Consider the following 20,518-nt stretch of genomic DNA (forward strand, 5'->3'; position numbering starts at 1 on the left):
CAGTCTTGCAGAGCTGAAGACAAGGGTCCCTTATATCTTGCCTAGCTTATGAATTTGTCAGTGACCAACTCTATGTCCAGTAACAGACTGGGATTCATCCCTCAGATCATTTCTTGCCTCACATCACTTATAATGCATTAACTTCATCATTTCCATGGCCTGGGTAAATTTTAATTGGATAATAAGTATCATTTTATTTTGTTTTGTTCTTCTAGTTTCAAAGACATTATCATGTGTTGGGAATACGGCATGTGGAGTCAGGTAGACCCAAATTTCAATCCCGGTCCTGCCACCTACTTATTTGGAGATGTGCAGGTAATTTCATCTTCTCAAGTCTCAGTTTCCATTTATTTAAAATAGGGATAAGTAACATATACTTAACAGAAGAGTTAAAGGGTTCAATGGGATCATGCCTGTAAAACTAAGTATTGAGCAAAAACTATTTGATAAAGTTGTTATTCACAGAACTATACAATCATGTAGAATAACTAAGTTGAACAAAATTTCTGGAGAGTTTGTTTTTTTTTTTTTTAAAGAGAAACATCAACTGCTGAGAACTTTGGATACAGTCAAAGTGAAAAGTGAAAGTCACTGTCGTTTCTGACTCTTTGTGACCTTGTGGATTATACAGTCCATGGAATTCTCTAGGCCAGAATACTGGAGTGGGTAGCCTTTCCCTTCTCCAGGGGATCTTCCCAACCCAGGGATCAAACCCAGGTCTCTAGCATTGCAGGCGGATTCTTTACCAGCTGAGCCACAAGGGAAGCCCAAGAAAACTAGAGTTGGATACACTAACTATGCTATTATTTGTAAATGGATGTGCTTTATGTTACATCTGTTATTTTAGAATCAAAATAAGTCTGGACAATAACAGCAACTCAATACTCTTTCTTGTTGCCTCAGAGATTTAAGAGGTGGAAAACTGAACTTGTTTTCTAAGTGACATCACTATTCACTCAGCCTCTTAAGTAAAAAAATCGGGTATTGTGCTCACGTCTGTCTAAGCTACATCCTGACATTCCAGCCATCATTAATTTTACTGATTCTACCTTTAGTACATTCCCCATAACTCTGGTCAGATTGGTAGGAGAAAGGCAGACAGCTCTGATACTGCAGCTATGGGGACCCTAATGGAAACACCACCATTTTTCATCTTAACCATGACAGTATTCTCCAAATTGCATCCTCAGTCTTACTGTACCTCTGCCCAACCCCCTACCTATTAACCATAAGGCAGCTACCATAATTAAAAGCAAAACAAAACCATCTATGTATTATTTCAGCCTTCTGTTTAAAATGCTTCAGTGATCTTTCACTGTTTTGGGGAGAGTCCAGAATCTTTAAAGCAGCCCCAAACCATGCACTGTCCTGCCCTTGCCTGCCTTTCTAGTTTGCTTTCTCTTCCTGGAGTCAAAGCACTTCTTCTCCCACTGGATCATAGTTTTCACCAAGAACATTCTTTAAGTCTGCTGCTGCTACTGCTGCTGCTGCTAAGTCACTTTAGTCGTGTCCGACTCTGTGCGACCCCATAGACGGCAGCCTAATTAACACCTACTCATCCTTAGGGCTCAGCCTTTATGCCAATTTCTCCTGAGTCTGGCTTCTCTATACCTCTCATGGCACTTAATACATTTGTCATTGGAGGGTCACAGGCCTAATCTTTTGCTCGCATTCTGTCTACAGCCTAGAATCTACAAAAAGACAAGGACTTGCTTTTCTTCTTCTTCAATGCCTGGCATCTGGTTGGGTCTCATAGATGTTTCTCTAATGAGTAATGGATGACCATTTCAAAAAGTAACTTGAAAACTTGCTTGAGGATCTTGATGGCTACTCTGGTATTCTGGGGGCAAAAGCAAACTCAGAGAGAAGTTTTGTTCTGCTTAGGGATTTTCTTTAGTGACCTGCTACCAGAGAGAGATTCCGAGAAAGAAGCTTGCTTCAGCAAAATGTACGACGGAAGGAAAGTTAGGTTCTTTCACTGAGCTACTTTTTACTACTTTAGACAAAGAGATGCTGACTTCAGAAACTCCCAAAGCAGCAGCTGGCCAGAAAGATTCCTGACCTTGTTGCTCTCAGAAGAAGGAGGAGGAGATAGGTGGTATCAACTCAGAATTACCCATGGACCTTGTTCTAAGACCTTCTGCAAGTAGGCTGAGAGAAAGATGGTTGAGGAGAGTGATTCTGTAGACCATCCTGTTTGCAAACAGTTCCTCTGCCCTGTGTTTTGTTTCTCTTGGCTTATATTATGGTTTACACATGAACTGATTGTTTTGGGTAGTACGCATTTATATGCATTTTTTATTTATATGGTTAACATTGATACAAAACTTTCCCTTATAAGCTTTTTTTGTCTTGTGTTATATTCCAAATTTGTACAGTGCTGTTTTCTGGCTATGCCTCCTTAACCAGCACCTTGATTCTACTTGTCATAGAACAAAAAATGGAAAAAGCACAGTTCAAGGAAGATCTAACATGCCTCATTAAGACTGATGGGAACATCAACAAGCAATGCAGGGGGCCAGGGCTCGTTCCTTGCTGGTCTAAAGAAACACCTTGGATTTGGCTTGGAGTCTCTGGGGTGGCAGAATGCCTACCCATCACCTTCCAGAGTTATGAAATTCTTCCATCATGCCCAGAAGTCTAGATTAATGAGATCGGGGGTGGTGAAGTTTTGTTTGTAAATTTCCATTGCACTTTCACAGTTGATGACTACATCATAATCAGCCTCCAGAATGTCTTGCCTTCAATGGTTCTCTGTCTCCAATGTGGTTAATCAATCCTTATTTGATATGAAAGACATGAATGGGAATCCTAGTATGATATCATTACCCTAACTTAAGAGCTTCTGTTCCCTACATTTGCCTGGTGGGTAAGAAAATGACACCATTAAACTAACAATATTTCAGCATTGGAGTGAAATTGTTCACTTTTACAGTTTCCAAGACTACATGGAAAAATCACTGAAGAATGGGAACAAATGATGCCATAATCTTTGATTTTTTTTCTCCACTTATCTACTAGGTAAAACTCTTATTTATCCTTCCAAACCCAGCTCAAACAGCCCCTCAGCTGGAAAACTTTTCCTGAACATCCTGGAATAGTTAATTATGATGTCAGCTGTTCAACCACTGTAACTTACAGACTTTCTTTATTGTAAACACTGCATGATCTTTCTGTTTATGTGCCTATATCCTTTTTTAGGCTGTATGAGCTCTAAGGGAAGAATACACGTTTTAATCATAATCTCCCCAGTACCTAACATAGCACTTAGTATTTTCAAGAGACTCAGTAAATATTTGCTAATAAGAGACTGAATAAATAATATCTAAAAGAGAAACATAAAGTTCAACAATTCAATTCAAGACCAGTTGCACACCCAAATTCTATGTATTCAGTTCTATAGATAGAATTTCAAATACCTGGGTTTGATTTTAGTAATGGCCCTTCTCAAGGGACTTACATTCTCTAATTCTTGGCCCTTGAATGTACTGATCAGAGAACATCTGATACTGTTCTTGCCTTCTGATAGGATTTGGCTTGCTTCCTCTAAAAGCACTGAGAAACTCCAAACCTAGGAGAAATGCTAAGTATTCTAATAACCTGACGAAGGACTCGACAGGTTGGAAGGCATGTTCTGGGAGAACTTCAGGAGAGCAGGAAGGGGATATGCTTGGTTTGCTGGTCCTCTCCCCCAGATCTTTTCAAGGGAAATATTTATTGCCAATCACATCAGAATGTGATGGGTGACAGCAGATACCCTCATGCAGTGCATGTGTTCCCATCACCAATTAGAGACTCTTTGTGCGGAGTGGACATTCTGATGGATCTTTCCCTGATGATGTGACAATCAAGGCAATAATTGTAGGTTTGTGATCAGATACCTCACCATCTTATGTGTAGAAACCACCAGAGTTCCATCCAAAGTCTCATAATTTACGATCTCACTGATGCTCTAGAATGCATGCAAGTTATGTTGACCCCAAATCTACATTCTGAAATTTTTAAATGGTGACAACAATGATTTCTTCCTACTTCACTGACGTGCTTCCAGGCTTGATTGAGACAGTGCATTTAAACCACTGATATTGGCATTTACAAAGTACACAATAGAAACTGTTCGGTATTGGTGATGCTAGTCCTCTTTTTCCCTTTTTCTCCTTCTTTTTCCCAATATCTACTACATTTCTTCTACCCTTTCTCCTCCTCCTCCGTCTTACCCACTGTGCATTGCCTCATGTCTAGTGACTATTAATATTTTTCAAATAATGGCTGTTAACGTGAAAACAGACTGACTAGTACCCCACAAACTCTATGGCAGTTCATAAATATAAGGAAGAAAAAAGAAAATCTTATCCACTCTTAAAGACCACCACCAACTATGAAAATTGACTGAGTTAAGCCTGGTGGACTAGTTAGCTTTCAGCCTGGAACCCTTCCATAAAGCTACTTATTAGTGGGTTATTATATCAATGCAGATGTTTAAACCTATCTATTATATATAATATATACATATATTTTCTATTGAGTTTACTTATTATAAACCTTAGAGATTACAAAGGCATGGTTACAAATCACCTACACTGGTTAGAAAATAAAATGCATCAAAGTTTGAAGTGACTATAATGACAATGAGGTTCAACGTATCCAAGATCTTATTAATAATTAGAGATAAACAACATGAAATGCTATGGCTTGCATAATTATTGCCAGCTGCATGCAAAAAATTCACTGGCCATTACCGGAAAGATTACAGATTATTTTTTTTCTTTAAACCTAAGTTATTAAAGTTTAAAAACTATGTGAGAACTTTCTAAAGGTTCAATATGAATTAGCCCCATTCTCTATTTAGTTTCCATGGTTCTTCTGGGCTAGGAAACAGTGACCACTGAAGTACATACACCCTGAAAGTGCCTGGGGATGGAAAAACAAGAGCATTCCAGTATCTGGTCAACCCACTGCCAATTACACTGTAGCCTGCCACGCTGTGACCAATGCCCCTTCCTTCAGGTCGCTAAGGCAAGGGTCATTTTGGAAGACCAGAAGCAAAGGTGAGAAAAGGACAGCAGCAAACACAAAGCAAAGCCAGAGCTGGAGATCACTTTCCAACTCTTCCCTTTCAACATAAATGCTGCCCCTTTTTTCTTGTTTGTTTTTCTCTACATTGTTGTTTGCCCCTCAGGCATCAAGCTGTTAAAAAGTGTGTACAGGAGGGATTAAAGAGAGACTGCATGTTGGATGAAATATAAATTAAAATTATACTTCTGTCAGTCTGGAATTGGGGATTGTTTCTCAAGGTCTCCCCAAACACTTAATTTCAAATGAGTCTTCATTTATTACTTCAGGAAAGGCTAAATGCATAATTTATCAGCAGCTTTCAGTCAATATACCCTTATAAGCATGTTTCCCATGAGCCTTTGTGTAAAAATATGTTATGCTAATTCTATTAGTTGGGTACACAGGAGCTGTCGAAGAAAGTAAACATGCATTAAAAGGAGACACATGTGAACAAAAGAAATACCTATCAACCTGCTGTCCAGGGTGGAATTACCAAGGGAACAGCCAGAGCTGGTCAACTTATCCCACAACGTAGGCGGGGTTTTCACCCCACTATAGCTCTGCGCCACCCCGATGCTCTGCGAGGGTGAGGCAGGAAGGAGGCATGTGTGATCACGATGGGGACTTACCGAGTCTCCAGCGGCACGTTGCTGTTCAGCACCCAGCTGTCCTGAAGCTGAACGGACTCGGGAGTGGTGGCCAGGTCATTGGGGGCGGGAGCCGGGGCGTGGATCTGACTCCGCCGGTTGGTCAGCGAGTTCCTGTTGAGGGAGTTGGCGGACGAGTGGTGATGGGACAGCGTGTGGTTGTGCGGGGGTGGCAAAGGGGGCCTCAGAGTCGACTGGCTGTGGTGGTTTGGAGGGCCTGGGAAAAGAGGAAGGAGAAATGGCAGTCAGGGGCTGCTGGCCACCGCCGCGAACACACTATCTGGAACCAAAGCCTTGATATTGACAAGTGCTGAACATCACCCATTGGAAACTCAGGTAAGACTACATCAAGCATCCCAGGGTCAGTTACTAATAAACAGTATGCCTTGATTTGCCTTTAGGTAATTGCACTCATCTCACACACTAGTAAAGTAATGCTCAAAATTCTCCAAGCCAGTCTTCAGCAATACGTGAACCATGAACTTCCAGATGTTCAAGCTGGTTTTAGTAAAGGCAGAGGAACCAGAGATCAAATTGCCAACATCTGCTGGATCATGGAAAAAGCAAGAGAGTTCCAGAAAAACATCTATATCTGCTTTATTGACTATGCCAAAGCCTTTGACTGTGTGGATCACAATAAACTGGAAAATTCTTCAAGAGATGGGAATACCAGACACCTGCCTCTTGAGAAATCTGTATGCAGGTCAGGAAGCAACAGTTAGAACTGGACATGGAACAACAGACTGGTTCCAAATAGGAAAAGGAGTACATCAAGGCTGTATATTGTTACCCTGCTTATTTAACTTATGTGCAGAGTACATCATGAGAAACGCTGGGCTGCAAGAAGCACAAGCTGGAATTAAGATTGCCGGGAGAAATATCAATAACATCAGATAGGCAGATGACACCACCCTTATGGCAGAAAGTGAAGAGGAACTAAAGAGCCTCTTGATGAAAGTGAAGGTGGAGAGTGAAAAAGTTGGCTTAAAGCTCAACATTCAGAAAACGAAGATCATGGCATCTGGTCCCATCACTTCATGGGAAATAGATGGGGAAACAGTGGAAACAGTGTCAGACTTTATTTTTTTGGGCTCCAAAATCACTACAGATGGTGACTGCAGCCATGAAATTAAAAGACGCTTACTCCTTGGAAGGAAAGTTATGACCAACCTAGATAGCATATTGAAGAGCAGAGACATTACTTTGCCAACAAAGATCCATATAATCAAGGCTATGGTTTTTCCTGTGGTCATGTATGGATGTGAGAGTTGGACTGTGAGGAAAGATGAGTGCTGAAGAATTGATGCTTTTGAACTGTGATGTTGGAGAAGACTCTTGAGAGTCCCTTGGACTGCAAGGAAATCCAACCAGTCCATTCTGAAGGAGATCAGCCCTGGGATTTCTTTGGAAGGAATGATGCTAAAGCTGAAATTCCAGTACTTTGGCCACCTCATGTGAAGAGTTGGCTCATTGGAAAAGACTCTGATGCTGGGAGGGATTGGGGGCAGGAGGAGAAGGGGGCGACAGAGGATGAGGTGGCTGGATGGCATTACTGATTCGATGGATGTGAGTCTGAGTGAACTCCGGGAGTTGGTGATGGACAGGGAGGCCTGGCGCGCTGCGATTCATGCGGTTGCGAAGAGTCGGACACGACTGAGCGACTGAACTGAACCGAGGCATCAAATGATGCATGAGAAGCTAGGTTAGCAAAACCAGGCTGGTGAGGGCTCACCAGTGGGAATTATTTGAAACTTCTTAATTCTGCAAGGAAAGTCATGTGACATTCAAGGTTGACCTCTATTGTAACAAGTTCCCAGCCCATTTCCTGGTAAGCCAGGATACTCCATACATTCTTTAAACAATGTCCACAATGGGGGGAGGGGTGGGCTTCCCTGGTGGTCCAGCATTAGGGCTCCACACTCCCACTGCAGGGTGCATGGGTTCGATCCTTGGTTGGGGAACTCCTACATGTTGTGAAGCATGGCCAAAATACAGATAAAAAGAAATAATGGTATGGTATCTTTCTGAAGGTATAAGAATATGGCATACTGGAAGTCAGGGAGTAGCAAGTTTAAACACCTATCAGGGGCCAGGCAGGAAAGTGAAGTGGATTGAGGTGAACGGGAGCAGGTAGGGAACAGCCTTCACTCAGATCAAGGCTCACGTGGCTATTTAGGGGTTAGAGATCAAGGCAACTGATCCTCCAGTTTTTCTAGGAAAGCTGAAGATCTGGACTTTTAGTTTTTTTAAAAATGTTGACAATGAAAATATATATGCGTGTGTTTTGGGTATGTGTATTTATATATATACCCACATATGTATGTATACACACACACATATATATTTTTATATATACACACACACACATATATATACACATATGATTACATATGACTTCCCTGGTGGCTCAGATGGTAAAGAATCCGCCTGCAATGTGGGAAAACCTGGTTCGATCCCTGGGTCAGGAAGATCCCCCGGAGAAGGGAATGGCAACCCACTCCAGTATTCTTGCCTGGAGAATTTCATGGGCAGAGGAGCCTGGAGGGCTACAGTCCATGGGGGTCTCAAAGAGTCGGACACAACTGAGCGACTAACACTTTCACGTTTATATACAATCACATGTATATATGTATACCTTTTTAAAAATGAGAGTCAACGAAACACACCTATGAGCTCACTCAGATCAGGGGCTTGATAACATCTGTCCTCTGAGAGATGAACCCTGAGGACTCGGTCTCTGGAGAAGGTCAGGGTTGATGTTTTCAAACCGTGACCCTTACTCAAAATTGCATCCTAGTTTCTAATCTTGAAATCCTCCATCCTTGCAGGAAAAACACACAAAGGACAACCACACCCCTCTACATATTCGCCTGTAAATATGACCAAGGATGACAGTCCCCTCCACGGTTTTCCTGGCAATCCGTTCTCCATCTACAAAGTGAAATATTTTAAGCGTAATGAAAATGAAAGCAGTTCACTATGCAATGCAAGCCTATAATTTGGTTTTAATGGCTGCTGAAACATGACTTTTAATTTGTGTCCTTTGAGAAAGTTTATTTTTTGAAGCCTCCAGTCGGGCTTGGCAGCCCACCAGGTGACTGCCGAGCCTTGTCATTTTGGCCCCTGCCAACTTTGAAAATCCTCAGCCCCTGCTGTCCTGGCTCTAAGAAGTTGGCTCAAGTCATTTAAACAAGCAATTTGACACAAATTTCAACTACTTGTCTCCTTATGTGGCCAGGCTACATCTCCAAAAGGTGTAATCTACATTCCATGGCTCCTGGGAAGCTTGCAGAAACGTTCCGAGAGAAAGGCAACATGTCAAGAAGATACTAGGTTTGGGGAGCATCGTGACCATTGCAAACAGGAAAGAAAAATGCAGAGGAAAGTGGTTCCTCGAAGTTTGTGTCTCTGGGCTGAAATTACTTGGGTGATTTTTTTTGGGGGGGGGAGGGGGGGTTGTGGGACAAATAAAACTAAAACTAAAACCCAGTGGGAAATGCCACCATACCGTTGTATAGATTTTTAAATTGCGTCCTCCAAATGAACCTGTTAATTCGTATTTTCCATTCTGCACCACTGACATTTTAAATATAACTTTGAAGGAGTTTCATTGCTATAGCAGGCTATTATATTTTCTGGCATTGTTGTCTGTCTTGCAATGTATTATTATATAGTTATTTAGCATTTGTCTGTCTCGTATTAGTGGAAAGAGGGGAGAAAAGGGGGTGAAATGATGTAATAATGATCCTTCAGAGATGCTATCTAAGCCCCTCACACAAGGTTAATGAATTCTCATGCCTTTCTTTCTCCCCCTCTCAACTCCCATCCAAGTGGTGTCATTATTCTCCATTAGTTAGGTAATTATGAGCCTTGCCTCGGGAAGGCGAGATGAATCAGAGCACAAGCGAGAACCCACCCTCCCCAGCCCCAAGCCCTAACTTTGCATCTCCCTCAGCCCTCAGCCCCCACCCTCCAGCTCTCCAGCTACACCCTCCCAAAGTACAAAGAGGCTGTGTGAGGGATTTCATTCACTAAATGGGACACCAGGCCCCTCCTGCTTCTGGTCTGTTCACCCTGAGCTGAGCCTTCTCTGCCTGCTCCAGCTTGGGTGGTCTTTTCCTGTCCATCAGTGTTCCCTGTGGGTGCAATTCCTGTGGTTGTCTTCCTGTGGACACAGCTGGCGGTGGTGCCCACGGGGGAGCGGCGCTTCCACCTGGGTGTTGAGTGGTTTGTTTCCAAAAGATGGAGGGTGAGTTTTCCAGTTTTCCAGACAGGTCAAATTCTCCATTTCTCCTTAAGAGAAGGCCTAGGGCATCATCGCGGGGGGCGGGTGGGGGAGTTGAGGGATGGAGAAGGACGAACAGGAGAAGATAAACAAATACTCAACTCTCCACTCACCCGGCCCTCCTGTAAAGCAGCAAGCTCTTTGCATAAAATCAAATGACCCATTGCAACAACAGTGCAGCAGTCCCCCATCCTCTGTATTGAAGGATGCTCACCTTACACTGTTGCTCATTTCCACTGTGACACTGGTCATATTTGCTCATTTATCTATCTATTCAAAACTCAAACTTTTGAACTAGGTGCAGGAGCTAGAAGGAAAAGACCCTGACAAGAGAGGCAAATGCTATCACTGGGGATAAACAGAACTGGTGCACGAGCATCTGCAGGGGGCACTGAGCCAGTGGTTAGGAGACAATATCTGAAGAACTGGGTTCAAGGATCAAGTCTGCCCACTTTTGAGTTATGGGAACTTAGGCCTCAGGCTTCCTTTCTCTAATTATCAACATCCTTATCTGTCAAATGATGAAAACAGCAGTAACTACCCATAAGGTTGCTGTGAAAGGTAGGGAGGAAGGTGACTGCAAAGGGCTAAATACGCTACCTGATGGCTGGCAAGTTCCCCCCAAACTGCGTGCGTGGACCACTGCTTGGTTCTGGGGGACAGAAGGATGGATAAAGGAGTAACTGCAGCTCTCAAGAAGCTCAGATTTAAGCAGAAAGAGTGCGCTCAGAGTTCATCTCCCAAGGGCAGGAGTCACAAACTGGCAGACCCCAAGCTGACTATTACCAAAAATTCAAGGTGAAGACTGTACATAGGGTTCCAGACTTCTGACTTCTCTTGGAAACAAATTAAAGACATCGAGTCTGTATTCCCTCATGGCAACAACTGGATGGAGCCCAGCACCATTGGGTGGTTTTGCTTGTTTGCTTCTGTCATCAACCTGAACAACCCCTGTTACCTTCACCTGGTCAGATGTAGCCTTTGTATTACGGGCTGGTAGACATTTACGCTTTTGGACCGCTGCCTGAACTCAGGGTTCCTTAGCATTCTGTGTGGGTCACGTGTCTCTCATATAACAACACTTCTGCTACAGTGAATGATCTCAAGCACTTTTTGTGTTTGTTTTTGTCACAGTCATCCAATATGTTTGCTGGATGTGACGGTTTTCTATTTCAAAAAATGCACACAATGGCAAGCAACATGCCTTACTGCTTTCTAGGAAGCGAAATGACATGAAAGAGTCATTCTCTAAGGCAAGTGTTGTCTTCAGTCTATGGTGAAACAAAGATGAATATCTCAGCTTGATGAAGGAAGCTTCCTTCATGTCCACTCTGAGTGCCACACATTTATTGGGCTTAATTCATCGTATTAATGGCTCTTCTATTACATAAATCTGAAATCACACAGTAATGTAATTGAGGCATGAATAACTATGTAGCATAAACACTTACATGGTATCAACCTAATAAGTATGCTATTAGCAGCAAAAGGCAGTTGTCATTAAAATTACTGTGCTAACCTATTATACTGCACCTGATTTATCCTGAAGTCAGAAACCTGGAATTTGTTTTTAGGTGCTGTGCAGCTTTTAGTCCTAGGAAGAAGGAGCTATATATCGGTCCTTTGTTAAAAGCTAGGGCAGGACAGATAGGAATCCGAGCAAAGTTAATTCACGGAGAAGGTGCCTCCTGTAGATTTTAAAATGAAGTGCTTGAATGAACACTTAACTTGAACTGTTTGCTTATTTGGATTGTTTGCTTGAACGGTCTAGGCGTCTGAGGTTTTAGATGTGCTGTGGGACAGCTGCCAGCAATTCTGTTCCTGAAAGAGATGCTGTTCACATATTCTGTCCTTCCTAAATGCCAACTGGTTAACGGTGGAGTCTTAAAAATAAAGCAGGACTTCTTGATCAGGTCACAATATCAATTCCAACATAGTTGTCTGGGATTACAAAATTTTAGAGTATCAACTCTTTTTGTAGAAAAATTTTTTATGGAAGTACAGTTGAATTATAATATCACCTAAGTTTCAGGTGTACAGCACAGCAATTCAGTTATATACACAACTTTTCCCTTAAAAGTTATTTTGGAATACCAAGTATGGTTCCCCGTGCTATACAGTAGGTCTTTGGTGGATTTATGGTAATGTGTATATATTAATTCAAGTCTCCTAATTTATCCCTCCCCTACCGCTCTTCCCCTTCGGTAACCATAAGTTTGTTTTCTGTGTATGTGAGTCTCTTTCTGTTTGGGAAATGTTTGTATCTTTTTTTTTCCTTCAACCTATAAGCAATATAGTATAATAATTGTCTTTCTCTGGTTTACTCTACCTAGTACGATAACCTCTAGGTCCATCCATTTTGCCGCAAATGGCATTATTTCATTACTTTTTATGACTGAGTAATAGTCCATTGTATATACATATACACATACATATTAATACACACTGGAGTTTCATCACCCAGAAACTCCAGTCTGTCAACATTATCCCCACTTCCAGCATATTCTAGCTATTCTAGCATAATTGCTGTCAAGAAGGAACTTGCTTCAAAGATGAGGTTCAGGAGGCAGAGAGTTTGTGGTTAATTCATTATCCACAAATAAATAAATTAGGAGGGATAAATTAGGAAGCTGAGATTAACATATACACCTTCACTATATATAAAATAGATAATGAGTATCACTCATTCTTGAAGATGGCATGCTAATTGTTGATCTTTAAAAATTACATATATATATATATACACACACACACATACACACACGCACACATACACACATACACAAATACACTGGAGTCAACTTATGTGTTGACTAGATGAGTGGTGCTCAAATAGCATGTGGAAACCAGCAACGCCCACATTTTAAAGAATGTGTAAAGAAAGCATTTTCTATGGAGCTAAGGAAGTAAATTCACAATAACTGGCTATTGTTGTACTTTTCTAAATAAACAGCTGGGGGAGGCATTCAGGCTGGGTCTTCCTTTGCCAGGCAGGGTGTTGATGGCAGTGGGAGGGCAGGGATGAACTCAGATAGCCTTGACTTGCCCACACCAATTATTCCTGGCGATTAAAAATGATGAGGAAATGTGTGAAAGAAAAAATAAAAGTAGAGGCCTGCCTAGCTGCCAACGATTTACTCATTCTTGGAGCTGACAAGCCAGTTGTCTGCCTTTAAAAATTTTAACCCTTCAGCCCCCAAGATAATGAATTAACCACAAACTCTCTGCATTCTGAACCTCATCTTTGGAGCAAGTTCCACCTTGACAGCAATTTGAATATGCTGGAAGTGGAGATAATGTTGACAAAAACTCTGGAGTTTCTGGGTGATGAAAACTGGCACCAGGAAACCCTGTTCAATTTTAACCTTGAATGGGCGCCAGAGGGAATCGGAGGTGAGCATTTCCAAGCCTCAGGTTAGAACTAAGGAGAGTGGAGGCTATTGCAGACGGCCAGGCTGGTGGTAAGTTGTGAACCCCTGTTTGGCCACTTATTAGCTATGTGATCCCTGGAAAGTTACGTATTTTTTTCTGAGTTTGTTTTTTCATCTGTAAGATGGGTATAGTCATTTTATTTCTTTCATATAATTGCTAGGATAATCAAATAAGAATATTTGTAGGGAGCCTAGCACAATTCTTGGCACTTTAGTAAGCTATCAATACATATCATTTTCTTTGCAATTAATAATACCAATAATAGTAATAACAGTGATAGCAACCATGGTTCTGGCGAAAGTGATGAGTACCTCTTGAGGCACTCCAGTTTTCCTAGCTGTTTTAGGCAGCAGCTTTCACAGTGAAGTTTCAAATCAACATGTGGAGGCAAAATTACCATCCTCAGATCCCCTCTACCTTCAGATTCTGTCTGCAGAAGGGCACAGGGACTAAGTGACAAAGCGGGACATTAATACAGGCGGTCTCAGGAGTATCTCTCTAAAAGCCTGCAGCAGTGGAACCTGGGATTCAGAGCTCTCTCATTTCCATAAACAAAACAATGGTCACGACGACAAACCAATAATATTGACAACAGATGCTATGAATTAAGCTCTCTCTGTGTGTCTGATCCCACACTAAGGGCTGCATTTCAGTTATTTCAGAGTATTTCCACTCCCTTCTATGGGATAGGTTCTCTTATCATCTCCATTTTACAGACCCAGAAAGTTAGGCTCAGAGAGGTTAAGTAGTATGCTACTGGTCACACAGCTCAGTAAGCAATAAAGCTGGTGTTGATCCCAGGGTCTCCTCCTCACTTTGCCCCACGCAGAGGAGTACAAGGTTCTAGAAAGCATGCTCACAGGGAGGGAATGAGGACCCTCCCCAGTTTGCTCAGGACCCTGCAAATCCCCGCCTGTCACATGGGTTCGATTCCCTAACAGAGAAAGTGTCAAACTACTTTGGGCTTCCCTGGGGGCTCAGATGGTAAAGAATCTGCCTGCAATGTGGGAGACCTGGGTTCCATCCCTGGGTTGGGAAGATCCCCTGCAGAGGAAAGTGGCAACTCATTCCAGTGTTCCTGCCTGAAGAATTTCATGGACAGAGGAGCCTGGTGGGCTATGGTCCATGGGGTCACAAGAGTCGGACATGACTGACTAACACGCACACACACTGCAAATACAGAGGAAAACTGGCTTGCTGTACTCTTTTACACATTGCTTAAATCGCAGAACCAGATCTCGTGAGAAAGTGGAGGGAATCTCCCCCTCACAGTATGGCTTGAATCAAGAGAAATAGGCCAGAACAGCCAAACTGCAGAGCGGTCTCTTTTCTGCGCCTCTCCAAAGGGCCCTCCCCGCACTGCATCCCTGGCTCCCATAACCAGTGGCGGGAGGGATGAGCAGCAATTAGGTCTGCTGGAGGCGGAAACAAGGGCACGCTGGGCCCGGCCTGTCCTGCTGGCTCTGATTGGAGGGCCTCTGCCAACAGCCCAGGGATGAGGCAGACGGAGGTTGATCAGATTCAGCTTCCTCCTCCGTTTGGAGAGAGGCTTACTTACCTGCCTCTAAGTACTGGACCCAGTGGACATTCAGCGAGCTCCCTCCTTCCCTTAACATCTACTGAATGACCTGTCTCCTAAAGAACAGACTATTTTTTATTATTGACCCACTGATGGTATTGCTGGCATGTGGGATGGGTGACTTGTCTGTATTATTTCTTATATCTAACTGTGCTATTGGCAGGCTATTTCTCTGCATGTCAGAATAGAGGAGGAAAGAAAGAATACAAGGTGAAGGAGAAGCCAAGTTATGGCCTCTTTCTCATCTCCCAGAGGGCCTCCCTGGCCAGGGCCTCTCAGTCTGCGTTGCATGGTCCTGGAGCCAGGAGGCTGACCTTCCTGGAAAGACCCCATTCAGCCTGACCGGAGCACCAGAGGAGGAAAGGACAGTACTCACTCATAAGGAGTGATTTGTACTTTACTTGCTTACACAAAATGTATGACCTCAGAGAAAAAGCATTCCAGGCACCTTTATGATGATACTCGCAAGGCAGACGTGTTGTCAGATTTACCTACATTCATAAACAGCTAGGGTTCAGAGGGACATCTTAGCTCATCTAAGGACAAGCGTTTGCATTTAATAAGCCCCACCTGTGTGATAAGCACTCCATATATTTCGCCTTATTTAAAACTTGTAATACTCTACTCAATATTCTGTGATAACCCAGATGAGAAGAGAATCTGTAAACGAGAGAAAATAAGTATGCATAACTGAATCACTTTGTTGTACACCTGAAACTAACCCAGCATTGCAAATAAACTCTACTCCAGTGAAATCAAAATAAAAAAAAATTGAAGAAAAATTTATAACAACATTCAGGATAGATATTGTTGTCCATTTCAAAGAGGAGGAAATGGAGGGGCAGGGAGGTTACGTGATACAGGCTTCCTTTTGTACATTTCACATTTAACCACAGTATATCCGGGCCCCTTTCCAGTGCACCATCGCTTTCATCACCCTTGGCAAAAAGCTTTGGATGACTTTTGGACCCTCCTGTGTTCTGCACGAGACTGTGAGCTCCTCCAACACCAGGAGCCTACCTCTCTTGTTTGTAAATCCCCAGCACAAGGCCACAGCACCTGGCATGGAAGTGGCACAGAATGAATGAATGAACAAATGAACTGATGCCCCTGGAGGGTTCTGTTTGGTGAGCCTCAGCTCAGAGGAATCACAGTAGACTTATGCCCCTGTTCCTTGAGCATTCCAGTTACTCCCCTAATTCTCACTGCCTCAGAAGGTCCTTTAACAGGGAGATGGGCAGACACAGGGGAGAGGTGACTTCCATCCCCTCTATTTTTATGTTTGGTCCTGGCTCTGCCTGACCTCCTACTCGTTTAATTGTTATTAATGACAACTTAACTGAGCTATAATAAAATTCAGTCCTTAAAGTGCACATTTTAGTATTTTAAAAGTATATTCACCGAGATGTACAACCATCACTACTGTTTGAGGACATTTCTGTCACCCCCACTCCCCACAAGGAAACCCCATACCCACTCGCAGGTGCTGTCCAACTGCTCCTGTTTCTTTCTGTTTCCATGAATCTGCCTATTCTGGACATTGCATATAAAGGGTGATCCCCTCCGGGATTTTATAATCACGTTGTCTGTCTGCTGCGGAGCCCCGCTTGAACAAAGTTAGACTTCAGATGGGGAGGCGAGCACTTCATACCACTTAGAAAACATCTTTCTCAGGCAACCCGAAGCCAGTCCTTCACAGGTGCTTTTGGGCTGCTGTTGATATTTTTCCGGTGGAGATTGTTAGGTGATGGCCATTTGAGAGCCAATTGTGTACTTGAGGGTCTGAGGGGGATCCTGGAATTTGTTGCAGTGCTTCAGGCATGGCTGTAATCACAGCAGAGGGCCATTTCTGCTCAGCTAAAACCCAGCCGTGCACAGGCAGGAACTCTTGACGGCGGAGAAGGAAGAGAGAGGGAACTCTTGCATCGGGTGCCAAGCCAGCAGCTACCCTTGAATTACGAGCTTCAGGTTGCTTGTTGGTTTGGGACTGTCCTGCCCCAGGTGGGCAAGTTCTCACCTCTGGTGGGTCGGAAAGGGATTTTAATCCGAAGTGCCACATTAGTTTTACCATACCCTTCCCTATATTCACTCCTTATTTTCTTATTTTTCTCACTCCTTGCTTTCTTAAATCATCAGGAAAGTATCACTTGAGATCAGTGTCAACTCCATTAGCTCTTTCCAAGTGACAAAGACAAAAAAAAAAAAAAAAAAAACCACTTGAAATATCTGAGAGAAATCCTTCTAAAGAGAAGATTTTATTGCAAAGTTACATCTGAGCAGTGCCTATCTGAGCATTTCAATAAATCTACATTACCCTAGGTATTTTGGCATCCTCTGGGAGAGGAAAGCCTATCAGTGAAAAGTAATGATTTTGGGTTTTTCAATTGCCCTAAGGATCTTGACAATGCTATTAAGACCCATGCTCTCCCAGTCGAGAAGTTTAGGAGTGAAATTATTAATACGCCCAGACGTTATGTTGATTGTTGCGCTATAGCAGAAAATACTCTCTCTTATTTGAGCTGCATTATCACTTTCCCAAGCAGAGAATTGCATCAGAAATTTAAACTCCTCTCATTCCAGCTCATCGCATAGCTTTTCAAGGTCTTATTGCAAAATAGGTTGGGCATAATTTGGATATTTCCCTACCCATGAAAGATAATATGTTTTTCAAAGACTGGACTTCTTTCTTTTTTTTTTTGAAAAATAAAAATCACAGTGGAATTTTCTTCCATCAAGATGTCATACTTTAGCTTTTAAACTAGGTTTTCCTTGCGGTGTATTTCATTCTTTTTTTGTTTCTTTGAGATGGTCACAATTCTTTTCCCAGAACATAGGAAGGGAATCAAAACAAAGATAAAATCTGATTTTGATGTCAGATTGAGCCTCTGATTAACAGAATGACGGGAACATGCTCTGGTCGACACCATTCATTAATACCAAGAATGACTGAAGCACACCAGTTAAATGGCAACGACAGGATAAAGGTTCCTAGCACATTTTCACTTCAAAGCTCAGCAGAATTATTTACTCTCTGGGTGACCTTTTCCCCAAATCTCTCATGGTATGAGCCTTATAAGGCAAGAGAACAAAAGTTTCTCCAAACTATGTAAACAGAAGTCCGCTGAATGTCAGACCTTGAACTTTGTGCGTCTGATTTCCTGTCAAGTGACAGTGGGCATGATGGGATACATAGGGTATATTGCTGGGGATGTTTTCAGGTCTGCCTTCCAGATAAACAAACATGGACACACACACAAGCACATAATTATGCCGGAGAAACAAATATCCGAGAGCTTTCTGAAGAAGCATACCCCTCCCAGGATGTAGTGGTTCACAAGCATGAACATGTACCCCTCGGCCTGATGCAAGAGTCTCAGGATGCAAACAACTTTCAGAAAACACGGGGACCAACAGGAGGCCAGTGTGCTCTGCAGATCTCCGTTTTGTTGGGGAGGAGGTGTCCGTGACATGAGAATCACCATCTCCCACTGTGCCCCTTTGGCAAACAGAATTTCCTCTTAGCCACACTTTAGTATGCTATTTCCAGGACTTTCCCACAGCCTTCTCAACACTGATTTCTCCGGTTTTCCCTGGGTGACTTCTGAGTTCAACAATCAGAGTTATGAGGTAGGTAACCTGTCCACGCCTCTGTTTCCCATCCATAAAAGATAGTTAATAACCATTTCCATTTGGTGAAGAGAGTTAAATGAGATAGTACGCTCAAAGTGCAAAGAAAATGCATCATGAATAGGAAGTACTTAGGAAATGTCAGTATTTATTTCTATCTTATCAGGTTAATTCTTTCTAGAGATGACGGAGAAAGGCGTGAAATAGATCCTGTGATCCTGAGATTATTTCAATGACTTGGAAAATTTCCTGTTGCCAGATATTGTTGAAGTAAATGGCACCTTTACGAATAAGGGACTCTTATCTAAAAATGATACAAATGAACCTGTTTAAAAAACAGAAATAGATTCATGGATATAGAAACAAATTTTTGTTACCAAAGGGGAAAGAGGGAGAGGGATAAATTAGGAGTTTTGGATTAACAGATACATACTACTATACATAAAAGAACAAGGACCCTTTGTAGAGCATAGGGAATTATATTCAATATCTTGTAATAAACTGTAATGGAAAAAAATCAGAAAAAGAACTGATATACACACATATGTATACATGTATCACAATATCTGTGTGTGCATGCTAAGTCACTGCAGTTATGTCCACCTCTGTATGACCCCATGGACTGTAGCCTGCCAGGCTCCTCTATCTGGGATTCTCCAGGCAAGAGTACTGAACTGAGTAACCACTCCCCCCCTCCAGGGGATCTTCCCGACTCAGGGACTGAACCCACATCTCTCACATGTCCTGCATTGGCAGCCAGGTTCTTTACCACTTGTGCCACCTGGGAAGACCGTATCTATATCTGTATGTATATATGTATAACTGGATAATTGTTGTACACCTGCAACTAACACATAACAAATCAACTGTACTTAGATTAAAAAAAAAGAACAAGGGTTTTTTTTTTTCTACTGATGAGTCATAGTAGCTCTTTTAGGTCTTAAAACACACTGAAATAATCAATGCCCTTAATTTTCACCTTGTGTAATAAATACACTGAAATAAAACCATCTGATGGTGGATAATCTGAAGGGCCTTATCAGTAGCTTTCCACTTTTTATAAATTCTCTTATTTTCTATGAAAATCAGCATTAGAAAAGCTAAGCTTTTCTGGAACCTTGGTATTCCTGGTTGAGTATCAGCCCTCATTTTGCATGAAAAACCAGTGGAAAAACCCACACTTTTAAGTTTCTTTTGCTCAGGTTCACTGATAGCCAAGCAGGTTGCTCTATCACTGCTAATTCGCCAGTGAACCCACTGAGGCCCTGAGTTATTCATCGAGTTTACATGGTGTAAGTCATGAATTAGCCATTTGTTTCTCAGGGCTTCTCAGGTTACTGAAACTTTCTAGTATTTGTCATCTCAAATGGGATCATTCTTAATCCCATAACATAGAGATGAGTCATCTCTCTCATGAAATAATCAGATTTGGTGGAGCAAATAATTTCCATTTCTAACACTGCTTATCTGAAACTTTAATAGTGTGGCATGGGAAGGCTTCTCAGTAGGATGATATTTGATCAGAGACCTGAAGGAAAGAGGGAGAGAGCCATTCCAATATCTGGGAGAACAAACATTCCAGGCAGAGAAAAAAGCAAGAACAAAGGCATTTTAAAATCTGTGGTGTGTGTAGGGATCAGCCAGATTATCAGCCTAGATCGGTCTCTTGCATTTAGCTTCAAGCCTGGTTCTCAGAGAAAACATTTAAGTAAATGAGAAAGGCTCTGATCCTCTCTGGCCTCCGCCTGATATGGGACTTAGCCAACGGGCTTCAACGCTAGGTCCCTTGCACTCACCACACCCTTGATCAGGGATACAGACAGTTGAATGGCCCACTCCTTTCCTGTGTGCAGGTCTTGGCTACGTGTCATCTCTCAGGACATGCCTTCCCAC

At 42.4% G+C, this 20,518-nt stretch overlaps 1 protein-coding gene across 15 annotated transcripts in view; it reads right to left on the reverse strand.

Moving 5' to 3' along the window:
- Nucleotides 1-20,518, reverse strand: part of TENM2 (teneurin transmembrane protein 2) — a 1,394,962-nt gene that overhangs the window by 338,316 nt on the left and 1,036,128 nt on the right. For all 15 annotated transcript variants that reach the window (XM_027545724.1, XM_027545731.1, XM_027545730.1 and 12 more), the window contains one exon: nucleotides 5,685-5,919. In XM_027545724.1, the coding sequence (XP_027401525.1) occupies nucleotides 5,685-5,919 (235 nt within the window). The remainder of the gene's footprint in view (nucleotides 1-5,684; nucleotides 5,920-20,518) is intronic.

The sequence above is a fragment of the Bos indicus x Bos taurus genome, chromosome 7, assembly GCF_003369695.1.
Source record: "Bos indicus x Bos taurus breed Angus x Brahman F1 hybrid chromosome 7, Bos_hybrid_MaternalHap_v2.0, whole genome shotgun sequence".
Lineage (NCBI taxonomy): Eukaryota > Metazoa > Chordata > Mammalia > Artiodactyla > Bovidae > Bos > Bos indicus x Bos taurus.